A 15,559-nucleotide genomic window follows, 5' to 3' on the forward strand; every position below is an offset into this window, starting at 1 on the left:
ACTGAACACGTGGCCTGGCCTCGACGGCCAAATACAGTAGGGAGAGTGGGGTCGTGGGACATTATTGTTTCTCTTTGAGAATGCCTTTCCCTTCCCCTCCTTTTCCCTCGGGGTTGTCACATGCGATCTGTTCCTCAGCTATGGAGAGGACACCCTTTAGGTTTTGCCCGTGTTGTAAGGGCAAGTTTACCTGGAAAGATGAGTATAAACGGTGTAACCGTTGCTTGCCTCTCGACCACAAAGAAGACGGCTGTGCGGCCTGTCAGCTACTTAAGCCGAAGACTTTAAAAGACCGTAGGGTCAAAAGGTGCGCGGCCTACGCCATGTCTAGGTCTGACTCATCACCCCCCCGTGCCGCTGCCGAAAGAGATGAGGAATGTGACAACACGACATCCGTTTCGGAAGTCGTAGACCTCTCGAAGGAGCGGTCACGCTCCTTGTCGTCCGTCCCCAGCCCCCACAAGCTCGGCTCACGCCCTGCTTATGGGGATGAACACCCCGGCGACAAGGACGCACACAGAAAACACTCCCATGAACACATAACCCATGGCTCTTCCTCGTCGAAGACGAAGAAGGCGTTAGCGCCAATGGAGACGCATGTCCTACTGACGGCCTCCTCAGACCGTAAGAGTCTGAAGCCCCCCTCGGAACCGCATATGCGACCAGCAACTGGGCTAACCCCTGATAAGGGCGCTACCACTAAACCGACAGACGCGCACCGCCAGAGAGCGCCCGTCAGCGTAGAGCAAGTGACGCCTGTAACGACGACGCCGGAGGTACCCTCGACAGACAGCTTAGTTGCCGAGAGCCTGGCAAGGATCATTTCCACCGATAGCCTAAGACGGACGGCGAAAGACACGTCTGTTGCCGCTCATAAGGCCCGGGAGACGCCGAAAAGACCAGAACGAAGGCAGGAACCTCCCGCTCCGTCGAGAGGGACTCCTAGCCTACCGGAAGGCTTGTCTGAAGGCGAAGGAGACCTCTCTTTGACGTTATGGGATAGGTTGAAGTGTTTCCTAACGGAAGGCCCTCCCTTTCCTCCCCCTAACCATTCCGGAGTACCTCACGAAACCCTAGAGAGACTCCAGTTCTATATGGGCAGGATGGAGAGGTTTATGGAGACTCAGAACCTTCCAACACCTAAGAGGTCAAGAGAGGGACCTCAGGAGGATCCCAGGGCCAAGTAGCCCAGGCTGTTTGATCCACCCCAAGAAAATATAGATTTATATGACCTCACTGGAGAGGACATCCACTTTCAGGAGGAGGATAAATTCCTAGGCAACGAGGGGGAAGAAAACCTACAGGAGGAAGGTTTTGAAGACAACCCTGATATGGGTGATGGGTGCTTCGGAGAAGACCCAGAAGAAGGGGCCTCACAGCCCTGGCAGTCCCCGTCAGTGTTTTCAGACCCTGAAGCCATAAACCTGTCTCCTCCAAAAGACTCGCCTATTAGGGATACATCGCCTATAGATGATCAACCCACCTTTAATGCACTTCTACGTAAGGCAGCAGGGCATTTTGAGATCGAAACCGGGGAAACGTCTCCTGACATCGACTTTGTCGAAAAAATCATTAAGGAGAAACCCCCTGTCAGCCAAACCATTCCCCTCCTCGCCTCAGTAAGGAGGCAAATTATTCCTTCACTATCCACTCCTGCATTGATCAGCGGGGTCAATCCTAGGATAGAAAAATTGTTTAGTCCTTCTCCATCGGACCCTTTAAACATCAGGGGCCACTCTGTGCCAGACTCCTTAGTGGTGACAAATACCAGGAAGAGAGCGGGGGTGCCGCTGTCAACTAGCGAGGCACCACCAGATAAAGAGGGTAAACAATTATATGCCCTAGGAAAGAGGATTACAGCCTCAGCTGCCTTTTCCGCAAGAATTGCCAACAATAACTCCTTGCTGGCAAGTTACGCAGATGCACAATGGAGCAAACTATGTAAGGACATTGAGGAGGTACCGGAACCCCTACGTACACTCCTTCTAGCCACGGTGACTGAAGGGACTTTAGTCAACCAATGCATCATCAAGAATACCCTGGATGCTGCAGAAAGGGCCGGACGTTCCCTAGTACAAGGAATCCTACTGAAACGCCATGTATGGCTACGTAATTCAGGCTTTAAACCCGAGACGCAAGCATCTCTTATTAACAAACCTATAGAAGATGCAAACCTCTTTGGTAAAGCGGTGGATGAGGCTTTAGAAACCACAAAGAGAGAATTTGACACTATCAAGACACTAGATCAAATTTCAAGGCCTCCCAACAGACGTGGTTATGGCAATAAGCGTTTTCTTCGAGGCCAACGCCAGCAGCAAAACAGCAGCAATATTCTGCAGGTAACTGGTCCTCTAATCAAGGCACCAGTGGACAATATAACCAAAGAGGATAACGTCGTGGCAAGGGAAGAGGTCGGGTCCCACCCCTAGAGGTTCCCAAACCACCAGCACCAAATGACTCAAAGATTCAGGTCCCCTCCCAGGCTACGCCGGTAGGGGGCCAGTTAACATCCTTTCTTCCAGCATGGGAGGGTATAACATCAGACCGCTGGGTACTATCAACCATAGCCCGCGGCTATTGTATAGAGTTCAACAGATCCCCTATGTACAGACCATCGAGGGACGATGCATGTCACCGGAACACCTCGCCATCCTTCAAGAAGTGGACCAACTACTAGAAAAAGGAGCCATAGAGGTCGTGCCTCTATCCCAGGTAATGGAAGGTATTTAGTCAGTGTACTTCCTTGTACCCAAAAAGGACTTAACCATGCGCCCTGTACTATATTTGCACCCAGCAAACAAATTTGTCAAAGCTCAAAAGTTTCGTATGGTGACTCTACAGGAGGTAATCCCTCTGCTTTCTCAGGGAGATTACATGACAACAGTGGACATGAAAGATGCATACGTTCATATTTTAATGTTGCCAGCGCACAGGAAATACCTCAGGTTCATGATAGAGGGCAAACACTACCAGTTCAGAGTGCTACTGTTCGGCATAGCATCAGCGCCAAGAGTATTCACGAAAGTGCTGGCAGCGGCCCACCTGCGCAGGTTGTCCATCCCAGTATACCCTTACCTCGACGATTGGCTCATAACAGGGGATTCTTACGAAACATGCTTCGCAAATACCCAAAAGACTGTAGACCTTTTGTTTCAACTGGGCTTCTCCATCAACGAGAAGAAGTCCAGCTCAGACCCCAGCCAGATCAAACAATTCCTAGGGTCTCTACTTCGAACAAAGGACGGCCTCGTCTTCCCCTCCAACGAGAGGGTCCAAAACATGCTGTTTCAAATCCCTCAATATGTGGCCGGTTGAGAGGTGACGGTACGCAAAGCAATGCGCTTACTAGGAATGATGGCGTCATGTATTTATTTGGTACCTCACACGCGCCTGCGCCTGCGCCCAATGCAAGAGTGCTCAACAGCCAGTGGTGTCAGGCCAGCGGACAATGGGACGATCTAGTGGTGGTCTCGCAGGCCTTGGCTCTCTTGCTACGGTGGTGGTCGAAGGAAAACCTGGTAATAGGGAAACCATTCGCCACCCCAGCAGTGGAAGCCACTCTGACCACAGACGCATCCCTCACAGGATGGGGGGCTCACCTATCCCATCAGACTGCTCACGGAGTCTGGACTCCGAGCGTAGCATCCAAGCACATAAACTTACTGGAGCTACTAGCTGTGTTCAAGGCACTGAAGGCCTTCCAGGCACATCTACAAGGGAAGACAGTTATGGTCCTCACGGACAGCACCACAGCCATATACTACCTCAACAAGCAGGGGGGCGCTCACTCTCCAGGACTGTCCATGCTGTCCCAGAACATCTGGAAGTGGGCATTCAAAGACATGTTCCTACTGTCACAACATTTACCAGGGGAACTCAATCTGCTAGCAGACTAACTCAGCAGAGACTTCCCTCTGCCCTCAGAGTACCAATGGCGGGTACACGAAGACATCGTCTTCACACAATGGGGATTCCCAGAAATAGACCTGTTCGCAGCTCTGGAGAACTCACAATGCCAAGATTACGCCTCCAGGTACCCCCAGAACCAATCCAAGGGGAACGGTCTATCGATACCATGGTCAGGGAAATTTGTTTACGCTCCCCCCCCATTCCCCCCCGACTCCCCTTCTCAACAAGATAGTGCACAAGATGCCCCAGGAACAAGTTACCAAGATACTGGTGGCCTATGTGGGCCAGACAACCTTGGTTCGCTCACTTGATGGAGATGTCCCTATCCCCTCCAGTGAAACTTCCCTGCCCGTACAACATGCTGTCACAGGACAAGGGCAGGACCCTACATCCATGCCCTGAGACCATGAACTTAGCAGCCTGGCTCCTGAGATCATAAAATTTGGACATTTACAACTCCTGCAGAGATACATGGACATTCTCAGGGAGGCTAGAAAGCCTAACACTCGTCACTGTTATTCTAGCAAATGGAAAAGATTTGTCATCTGGTGTAAGGGAAGGAGCATCAACCCAGTTGACTGCTCTCCCACACAAATTGTTCTGTACCTGACTCACCTACTAGACTCAGGCTTGGTGTTTAACTCTATTAAAGTCCATTTAGCTGCACTTTCCGCATACACCACTTCCCAACTTGTCGTGGTGGAAAGTCCCAGTTATTAAAGCCTTCATGGAAGGAGTGAAGAGGATCCACCCTCCCATAGCTAACACTGCTCCCGGATGGGACCTAAATGTGGTACTAACCAGGCTCATGGGGGGCTCCCTTTGAACCCATGCACAAAGCAACTCTTAAAGACCTCACTGTTAAGACTGCTTTTCTAATAGCTATCACCTCCATTAGGAGAGTAAGTGAACTACAAGCGCTCTCTGTACTAGACCCCTTTGTTACAGTTCACAAGGATAAGGTGGTTCTACGCACACATCCTAGGTTTGCACCAAAATTTATCTCTAAATTCCATGTCAACCAGTCAATAGAACTACCAACGTTCTTTCAAAATCCTTCAAACTTAGGTGAGAAGAGCCTGCATACACTGGATGTTCGCAGAGCAGTGATGTTTTATATGGTAAGAACTAGACCATTGAGGAAGACTAATCCGTTCTTTGTCTCGGTGGCAGCAGGAAGAGAAGGAGATGCAGTTTTGAAATCCACTATTTCTAGATGGATTGTACAATGCATCACTCTCTGTTACTCTTGCTAAGAGAGAACTACCCTTCAAGCCAAGAGCACACTCCACTCGAGGCACCGGGGCTTCCATAGCTTTCATTGCAAATGTCCCTCTTGAGTCCATTTGCAAAGCGGCAACCTGGAGTTCTGTTCACACCTTTACAAAACACTACTGTCTAGATGCCCACTCTAGATCTGATTCCGAGGTGGGACAAGCAGTATTAAGACATCTTTTCTCTACTGTTCCTTCTCACAACCCACCTCCAACTCCGGGTACTGCTCGCTAGTCTATGCACAGCATGTGATTCTAAGCAGATTAACAAATATCAGAAGACAATGCATTACTTACCGTAAAAGCATTTCTGATGGTTGTATCTGCTTAGATTTACATGCGCCCACCCTTCCTCCCCGCTCGGATGGAAGGAACATGGACTTTCTTCTATATCTCTCTTTTCTGTACTCGCTCTCGTCTAATAGACTCCCTCGGGGCAGAAAAAATACAAACAGAGGGACCTCGACGCGTGAGGGATTGTGGGTACACGGCATGTCACTATAGGGATAGTGTTACAGACACGCCTTGTCGACATCTCCTTTTCGACTACGAAAAACAAAATGCAATACTCCACAGTGACCACTGGATGTCGGACTATGCACAGCATGTGAATCTAAGCAGATACAACCATCAGAAATGATTTTACGGTAAGTAATGCATTGTCATATATATACATATATATGTTTTAAATCTGTGCTACACTTCTGACTGAAATGAACTAATTTGCTGTGCATCACTGCTTGTAATTAGTTTCTTTGAGTGTTGTGAGCCTTATGGGTGTGGTATTGCAGGAATAATATTCTCCAAACTTCTGGTTGATCTCGTTTTGGATGGCCAAGTGTTAGCCCCTTTTTCTCAAGACGCATGATTTACTGCTCCTGCTGCTTTTCCAGAGTTTATTTAAAATCCCTAAGAGTTGCATGCACTGGCAACTTATATTTGTTTGGAAATTCACATGATTGCCATTTCTATTTTGCCTCCAGTGCTGGTGTAGAAGATGCCCTGAAAAATGTTCACCTTGCCTGACCTTTGATTTCTTTTTGTCCTTTTTTCTTCCAGGCACACCACACCAGAGAAGTTTTATGTAGAAGCTTTTGACGATGGCACAGATGATGTCCTCGTTATTGACCGAGTCTCCACGGAAGTTACCCTCACAGGTACAGTCCTCTCATAATTAATGACAGTTTGGAAGACATGTCTGGAATGGTTTTCCTTTTTACGATTTAAATAGGATATGGTATTGAAAAACATTACCTTTTGTGTTACCCACTTAATGCATTCGTTTATATCTGTACGTTTTGAGAGTAAAGGAAAACGGCGCCTTTTAATTTCTCGTTTTAAAAACACAATTGAGCATCAAACGTCTCTTCCTGCATGGAAACAGAGTGCCATTGCACAACATAAAGCATTGAATCTTTAACATGCCTTGATGCTTGACATGGTGCTGCCTTTGAGCAGGTCTACCCCCAAAAATGTGTGCGATCTTCCCAAAGCTCCAGTGCGTTCTCTAAACTTCTGAGGATCAGATGCCGTTTGACAGCTGCTGCTGCAGGGCCTCCCCTTGGGCCAAGACAACCAGAAATTTTCCTCTTTGCTTCTGTAGGTTATATGTATACAATTTCAGATTTTTTTGAAAACCATTTCCACTATCCCAAACAGGTAGCATTTTTGATTGGTAGCCAGTCCAATTGACTGATGATGCATGTATAGACCACGCTGGTGCACAATCCTTTTTGCAATCCATGCTCTATGGGCTTTTCAGAGATTTCTTTTGATTAGGACAGTTGGTATCTGCTCTCCCTCCTGCGGAAAGTCAAGCCCTCCCTCCCTCCGGACAGATTTAGATCCACCGTTCAAGCACTGGTCCTATCCCACTTGAATGGTGGCAATACCCTCCTCGAAGGCCTTCCGTCGTAGTCCTTGTGCCAGTGAGAAGTGTCCTACACCCAGCCACACGCCTCATCAAGGGTCTACACAGATGCAAACACATCACCCAGGCCCTCATTGACCTTCATTGGCTCCCACTGCACAGACAAATCACCTGAATGTCTTGCTGCATCACCTATAAGGCAGTCGCCCTCAAGTCACCCAGCTACCCAGCGGAGAAACACAGCATCTCCGGTGGACAGCACACCACCAGAAGCCAGGACACGTACAGACATCAAATCTTCCGGTGCCAAAAGGAAAGGACCAGAAAACAAGCCTGACTATGGAACAACCTCCTCGTCGGCATCAGACCCAACCCCACACTCCTACAGTCAAGAAAATATCTCAAGACCCACCTCTTTAAGGAGTCTTTCCTCAACAGCTAGGCCATCACATCACCCCCTGCACCACCTGACTCGCTAGACTCCACCCGTCCCTCTCCTCCCGGTCACCCTGTACAGCTGTTCCCCCGTCTCTGTGCCATCTGTATACTACCCCCCGCTGTATATCTGTTTTGTTAGCTATGAAAAGCGCTCCATTATCTATCTGTACTGTTGAATACCTCTGTAAAGCACTCTGTTGCTTCTCGAAGCTAGGTCAGTGCTATAATACTATAATAATCAAAATGACTGGCATGTAATCCAACCATTAGAAAGGGGGTGGGAGTTGATCTTGCCAATGCCCCTTCTAGGAAAACCCATTTGGTTCCTATAAGGAACTTATGGTGGCAACAGTAAAGACAGACACAAGTGATTACAGTGCAAGGGTGTTTATTAAACTGTAAATGCAGGGTGGGAAAATGCCTAATCTAAACCTAAATCTAAGATGGGAGCAAGCTGTGACCATCAAATGAAAAGTAAGGAAGTCCTTGTATTGTGTCAAAATAAAAGGGCCTATGCTAAGAAAAACCTATTGCCAATCCTTACTCTAAATACGTGTGGGATAATGTTCTCAATAAAGAAAGAAGTGTTCACCAAATAATAAGCCTGGATGTAATTGCGAGGATTCTCCTTTCCCCACGTTTTGAGCATGAGACAAGGCGGATCTCCTGAGCACAGCACACACTCGAGCCATCCCAGCACCAGTCGACCGTTCCGTATCCGCTATTCGGGTATCTGATGGTTAAGTCTCTTGCCTTTGAGGGCCTGATGCATTCAACAAACACAAAGTTCTGTTCCATATATACTTTGAGTGACCGCTTCACCCCGGGAATACCTCTTTTCCGTGTGCAGACACATCACCAATCATATTCCACAAAACAACTAAACAGTTCCTTTTCCAAATTAACTCTGGGTGGACTTTTCACCCCCCTGGTCTCCCTCGGCCGGGCTCGGACCCAACTGACAAGGGGGACAATTCACTTCCCCTTGTCTTGCATTCAAGAATTTTAATATCTTTTTAAACAGTTGTTCAGGCTTTGCCCCTGGTTGTTGGCTTCCCTCTGCCGGGTTAACGCTCTCCAACTTTTACTAACAGTTCATTGTGCACACCCCTTGGTCGGGTTCACTTCGCTCAACACACTATTCTGGTTGTCTGCTTCCCTCTGCCGGGTTCACTCTCGCTAACTTTACGAAACAGTTTATTATGGAACTTTAGACTTCGCCCCTTCTCGTTAGCTTCCCTCCACCGGGTTCACTTTTGCCAACTTTACACCGTACTGTTCATGTACTACTTTTCAGCATAAGGGATTAATTTCCATTGGCTTTCACAATCACGTTAGTCAAAGACTTCTGACGGTACAGGGGATTTTACAAGACCCCTTTATGATCACCTTGACCTCTTGTCGCCTCTTCCCAAGGCCTTCTGGTTACAGTAGTCTCTATCATTGGGTTATCGCCCAGAATTTCCTGCCTGAGCACCCATGTGGTGATGGGCGCCTCTGTTGTGGATTTTCCCCCTCTTTCTCAGAAGTTCCTTTTAAGCCTTATAAAGTTCAAATGAACTGCTTGCTACTTTTCGTTCAACACAGCCCGGTTTCTTATCGATCTCCCTCAACTCACTGGCTGTGATGAACCGCTTGGCTTTCTTCGAGTCAAGGTTGGTACCCGAGAGACCACCTTCTCTCCCTGGCTTGGTTATCGGTGGACTTTTTTATATTTTGCAGCTCAAATCTTTGCCGGAGCACCCAGTCTCCTGACCCAGAGTGCACCTTTTAAATTAGTCTGCTTTCCTTGTGATTTCCATTAGAAGGGTAGGTCAAGCCATGGAGGTCTCGTCCACGGATAACGAGACCCTAGAATCCCTACACACGGTCCACGGGGACATAGAAGAGGATGACGGCGCTGGGACTAGTGTTCCTATCGCGCCAGCTCAGCCAAGGGTTGTGTCTCTTGACATCCTGTTGACCCTCCACACCTTGGCGTCGGAAATCCAGAAGAGGATGCCACAGGGCCGCCTGGTTCCAAATATAACCCAGACCCCCGATCAGCCGCCAGCGAAGAGGAAGTGTCATCCGACGCCCTCATTTCAGCTGCCACATCCGCATTGGGGCCCCCCTGTCCCCCAACGGAAACTGACAAGGACACAGGGACTTCGCAGCGCTTCTCTGCAGCCTAGGGCGTCCCCACCGAATGAGGTGGGGTCGTTCCATTCCATGATCGCCAGAGCCTCCGAGCTATTCCAGCTGGTGCCCGAAAAAAACCCCCAGCATGGAGGGTTTCTTGTACCAGAGACGCGAGGCCAAGTGGAAGATAATCATGGCGGTGTGTGGGAGGAGGGCCTGGCCCTCCATGAAGAACCCTTGCATGGCTCCGGCCAAACGAGAAAGGCTGGAGAAGTGCTGGAATCTGCACCCAAGTGCCTGAGGTCGCAACCATCGCCGGTTTCGGTGGCATCGGCGGCCCGCGAGGAAACGGTCCGCTAGCCTGTTCTCGTGGTTGTCAGTCCCCCTGGCAGCGATGGGAAGAAGATGGACGCCATGAGAAGGAAGATGATTTATACCGTGCCGTCTACCATTCAGGCGGCCAGCTCACTGGCGATCCTAGCCAGGTACGACAGGGAGCTGTGGTACAAGCTGGGCCCAATTTTGGAGTTCCTCCCCGACAATAAGAAGATGGAGTCAGTTGCTCTCTTCCAGGAAGGGCAGGTAGCGTCGGATCAAGCAATCACAGTGGTGTTGGATGTTGCCGACACAGGGTTCCGGCAAATGGGGTACTGTGTCTGCCTTTGTTGCCAAGGCTGGATGAAGGCTGCAAATTTCTGCCAGGAGGTGAAAGCGAAGGTACGGGACATGCCCTACAGGCCATCAAGGCGAATACTGAGGCGGCCTGTTCCCTGGTCACCCTCCAGCAGCACCCCTCTACTTTTCATTCTCCAGAGGAAATTCAAGCAGGTCTTCCAAAGGTTTCTCCTCCCTGTATCGTCAGCCTTTCTGGCCCATGACTCCTACAGGGGCTGTTCACAGGCTTACAGTGGCAGAGGGCAGCGTTGCTGTCGCCCGAAGGGCAGTTCGCTGGTGCTGAAACAAGCCTAAACCTACCAGGACATTGGGCCCCTACCTGTGCTCCCTGGTGGGAGGCCAGTTGGCGAAGTTTGTCAGTGAGTGGGAAAGGATCACCACCGACAGATGGGTGCTGAACGCTCTTCCCCAGGGACATACGCTGGAGTTTCAGCTCGGGTGTCTGCAGATCTCTCTGGTGGCCCGTCGGGAGCAGCACATCCCTCAGCTCCAGGTGCTGCAACTTCCTTTATTCCACCCCGCACCTGCCACAGGCATATGGGAACATACAACCATAAAAGACAGTATGAAAGCAGTAATAAAGCCCCTCCCGGGGCCCTAATACAAGTCTAGTAATATTAGGCGCTGGGGGCACCACTGGGCTCTATAATCTTCCCTAAGAGTCCATGATTTGTCCTTGGTCTGTAGAAAATTGCATTCGGTTATTGGCCATTGCATACGTTGCCTATTCGAGAGCTACAAACTCCCAGATTTTCCTTAGCCAGTCGTGCACTGTGGGGGTGTCTGCCCCCTTCCAACACTGCACTATCAGGAGCATTGCTGCCAAAGTGAGCACAGTTCTGGCCTTCCTCTGTCCCCTGGGTTCCTTCCCGGCCCTCACACCGTCCACCCATAATATAACTTCCTCAGGGGCGCCTTTGCTGCATCACCAAATAGGAGCAGAAGAGGCTGAGGGGAGCCTGAAGGAGAGCTGAGTGTTATCAGCTGTTAATATGTAGAATGTAGAATGTTCAGTCAAAAATGCTCTCCAGTCTGTGAATCTGTCCTCGATTGTTTATTTTATTAGTCAACAGTTGTCTCCATCGGTTATACCAGTATTGTAACTGACCAATAACATGTATTATCTGTTTTTGCAAAAGGTATATTCCTAAATGCGCCAGCTGTAGTCATAAATTCCTTTTTACATCATATTGAGGTGATTTGTTTCAATAACACCACAGTACCATAGATTTCTTTTCCACCATGTCTTTAATTTGTCCATTGCTAAGCACAATATTTTCCTCCTATATTTTCTCTCAACACGTGTTTCTCCACTAATTTAAAGTGGGTCATCAGGGGAGAATCCTGTTATTTCGCGCTGAGTGCCACCAGTTCCTCACTGGGTTTAGAGGGTGTCATTCTCAATGATTTTTGAAATGCTTCAGTACCGGTCTGGTTGAGTTATTGGGATCCGCTTGTCCAAGGATACATGCCACCGATCCGTGACATGAGTGTCATCAGCATAACACTGAAAGTTAGAATAGACGGTAGAGATGCGGTGGGCCAAAGGTACCAGTTAGTGGTTAAAGAGCTAGGGAGAGAGGTTAGACCTCTGGGGAACACCACATGTAGAGAGCGAGATAGAAGAGAGGAAAGACCCAAGTTGGACCTGGGAGGGTCAACCTGAGAGAAAAGGATGTCAACCAGGCTAGGGCCTGACCAGAGATACCCAGATTGTCACGGAGACAATTGAGCAGGATGGCGTGGTTGACCGTGTCGAAAGCAGAGTATAGATCAAGGAGAATGAGAACCGAAGGAAGGCTGGAGTCTAGATTAGAGAGCATGTCTTCACGGGTCTTAAGGAGAGCAGTTTCCGTGTTTCTGGCTGCTCTGAAGCCTTACCAGTGGTTATGGAGACAACCAACAGTTTCAGTATGTAGATTAAGCTGGGAGATGACCAGCCTTTCCAGGAGCTTGCCCAGGAAAGGAGTGATGGAAATGGGTTTATAGATTCCCAGAGAGGATCGGCCAAGGGCTTCTTAAGGAGGGAGTGCTTAAGGGCAGAGGGGAAGGTTCCAATGGCAAAAGAGTGATTACAGAAATCGTCCAAGGCTGGAGAAAGGGTGTGGATGTGGTCCTTAATGGTTCTGGAGGAGCAGGGGAGCACCTGCTTTGACGAGACTTTCATAGATCAGACTTGTCTAGAAACATGGTCAGGAGTGAACAGGGAGGAGGTGAACGGCAGAGGAGATACGGCGGGAGAGGGGAAGTGGGAAGTGGGAGTCCTGACTTTTAGTGATGAGGTGAGATGCCAGAGCCACGCAAAGGGCGTGGGAGGGAATAGGAGAGGTGGAGACTGCAGCAGGATTAGCCATCTCATTGCAGATTTTGAAACACTCGTCCTAGTTCTTGGAAGCCACAGAGACGCAGTCTTGGATGTAGGCTCTCTTCTTAGGAAGGACAGAGTCTGTAGGGCCTTTTGGAGAAGGCGGCAGGCCAGTTTATCAAACAATGAGCCTGATGCACTCCACTTCCTCTCAGCCACCCGACAATTGTGCTTAACGTTGGCAAGGTCGGAATTGTACAAAGAGTTGCACTTCGATGCAGACTTCAAACGGATCCTTATGACAGGGAGCAAGGACATCCAGAGTGTTAGAGATTGGGAGATGAAGGTTGGAAAGGGCTGTGTCGGAGTGCGAGTCAGCCGAAGGTGTAGGAGGAGGAGAGAAAGTAGCGGCGAAAGCCTCCACTGACACACGCCTCATGGGCTGGATGACCGAGAAGGTGAGTGGCAGTGCTGGGGTTGACTTAACCTGAGGGGCAGAGAGCGACCGGTGAAAGGAGAGAAGAAAGTGGTCAGTCCCAAAGAGAGGAGTGGTGAGAGGGGGAGGTCTGACTAGATCAGAACATCCAGGGTGTGTCCTGCAGAGTGAGTCAAGAGAGGGAGAGATTCTTTTTACATGATACTGGAAGAGGTCTAGCAGAATTTGTTGGCAGTGGGAGGGAACTTTTACAGTAAGCCCTTAATGCTTGGGATACAGAGGGAACATCCCTAAAAGTGGCCGGGGGGGAGGCGGGGGACGGGGGGTGGGGAGGGTTTATGTGCCTTCATCAGATGATGCCATGTTATCGCCCCAAGGCTCACCTCTCCCATGTGGTCATCGCTCATATATATTTTTGTTTGCTTGTTAGGCACTTATACAATAGTAACATATAGTCTCAAAGCACCCACAAGGGGGGGAGGGAGGGAGGGAGTGAGGGAGTGAGGGAGACGGGGAAATACAATAAAATAATTAAGAGCAGAAGGGGAAGAGGGAGGGGGGGACGAACCTACTATACCTTGTGAGTATTCAGAACGAAGAGGAGGAGGAGGAGGACCCTCCCGCCCTCTGTTTAGCAAAACACTTTATACACAGAGTTGGTGCCAGAGGAGAGAAGTGGTCTAGATCGAGAGTATTTAGTGAGATAAAGTTGAATATAGTGTAGTCCCAGGACCCAGACAGCCTTATGTATGATGTAGAGGGATTTGAATTTAATCCGTGCAGCAACCGGGAGCCAGTGAAGACTCTTTAGTGCAGGAGAGATGCGGTCCCAGGGCTTAAAGCCAAGGATGAGTCTTGCTGCTCTATTCTGGATAAGCTGCAGGGTTCGCAGAGTGGAAGAAGGAATATTCAGGAGAAGGCTGTTAGAGTCGTCAAGTCTAGAGAGAACCAGGGCTTGAGTCCCATTGAGCCTCTGAGGGAAAGTGAGAAAATGTAGAATTCCTTTACGAAGGAAAAGATGATAGTTGAACTTCTTGGCAATGTCCTGAGGAAGGAAAGAGAGGAGTTGAAGATGATTCCAAGGTTCCTGGCTTCAGTTGAAGCCACAGGGGGAGATCCCAATCAGGAAGGCCAGAGTGAAGGAAAGGCGGGAGCAGGGATCTCAATGGGAAGGATCTCAGTTTTACAGGCATTGAGGCACAGATCATTGGAGGCCCACCAGGATAGGCAGTCTGGGATGAATGAGGGTGCAAGATGGTCAGCAAGGAGTCTGAAGAAGAGTTGTGTGTTGTCTGTGTAACACTGGAAGTTGGAGGAGAAAGTGGAGATGAGGTATGCAAGGAGAGCAAGGTAGATGTTAGAGCCAGGGGGAGAGTAGAGTATAGATCCCTGGGTGACACCACAGGTGGAGATGGAAGTAGGAGAGAAGGGGACCAGGAGGACTTTGGACGAGCTGTTGGTGAGGAAAGAGGAAGCCAATCCAGTGCCCATTCCGAGATACCAAGTGTATTGTGGAGCCTTTGTATGAGGATGGAATGGTTAACTGTATCAAATGCAGAGGAGAGATAGAGTAGGATAAGGACAGCTGGGGAGTTGGAGTCCAAAGATGTGGACAGTTCTTCACGGTTGTTCAGAAGAGTAGTTTCCATGCCTCTGGATGCTCAGGATCAGATTGATGGCCTTGGAGGCCACCAACAAGTTCAGTGTGAGAGTTAAGTTTGGGCAAGGCCAGCTTCTCAAGTAGCTTCCCCAGGAAGTGGGTGATGGGAGACAGGGCGATAGCTGGTAGGGCAGTTAAGGTCAGAGGATGGTTTGTGAGGGGGGAGGGGAAAGATCCAGTGATGAGTGATTGCAGAACTCGGCGAGAGCAGGGGGAAGAGAGCTAATGGTATCCTTGATGGTTCTGGATGAACGAGGTGAGACCTGTTTAGAAGAGACCTTCATGGAGCGGACAACTGTGGTAACTTCTTCAGATGTGACAGGAGCGAAGGAGGAAAATGAGGAAGGAGGAGGGACGGGGGAGTGTGGTGGTGGCAAAGTGGTGGGGGGCAGAGTGGCATGGGTTTTGAGGGAGTGTAGAAATGGTGGTAAGACTGTCTTGAGTTTTGGTGGCAAAGTTTGAGGCCAGTGCATAGGGGAGGGGGAGACTGCATGGGGGGGTGGGGTAGGGATTGGCTAACTCCCTGCAGATTTTGAAAAGTTAAGCCGTGTTATTGGATGCGCCGGATACCCGTGTCTGAATGTGGGCTCTTTTCTTTGCACGGATGGCAAGTCTGTATTGCCTTTGGATCAGGCAGCAGGCCAGTTTGTCAGAGGATGAGCCTGAGGTTTGCCCACTTTGTTCTTCTGCCCTGCACTTTTGTTTCAGGGCTGCAAGTTTGGTGGCATGCCAAGTGTTCTGCATTGAGGCAGGTTTCAGGCAGATCCTCATGACTGGGGCAACAATGTCAAGAGTGTTGGTGATGGAATGATGGGTTGCTGATGGCAGTGTCCGATGTGGGAGGGTGAAGGGGGTGAAGGTGGAGGTGAAG

At 49.5% G+C, this 15,559-nt stretch overlaps 1 protein-coding gene across 4 annotated transcripts in view; it reads left to right on the forward strand.

Annotated features, from left to right (window-relative positions):
* Positions 1-15,559, forward strand: part of SACM1L (SAC1 like phosphatidylinositide phosphatase) — a 1,165,903-nt gene that overhangs the window by 173,013 nt on the left and 977,331 nt on the right. For all 4 annotated transcript variants that reach the window (XM_069613352.1, XM_069613355.1, XM_069613353.1 and 1 more), the window contains exon 2: positions 6,243-6,340. In XM_069613352.1, the coding sequence (XP_069469453.1) occupies positions 6,243-6,340 (98 nt within the window). The remainder of the gene's footprint in view (positions 1-6,242; positions 6,341-15,559) is intronic.

This window comes from Ambystoma mexicanum, chromosome 5p (genome assembly GCF_040938575.1).
Source record: "Ambystoma mexicanum isolate Mex_15411 chromosome 5p, UKY_AmexF1_1, whole genome shotgun sequence".
In the NCBI taxonomy this organism is placed as follows: Eukaryota; Metazoa; Chordata; class Amphibia; order Caudata; family Ambystomatidae; genus Ambystoma; species Ambystoma mexicanum.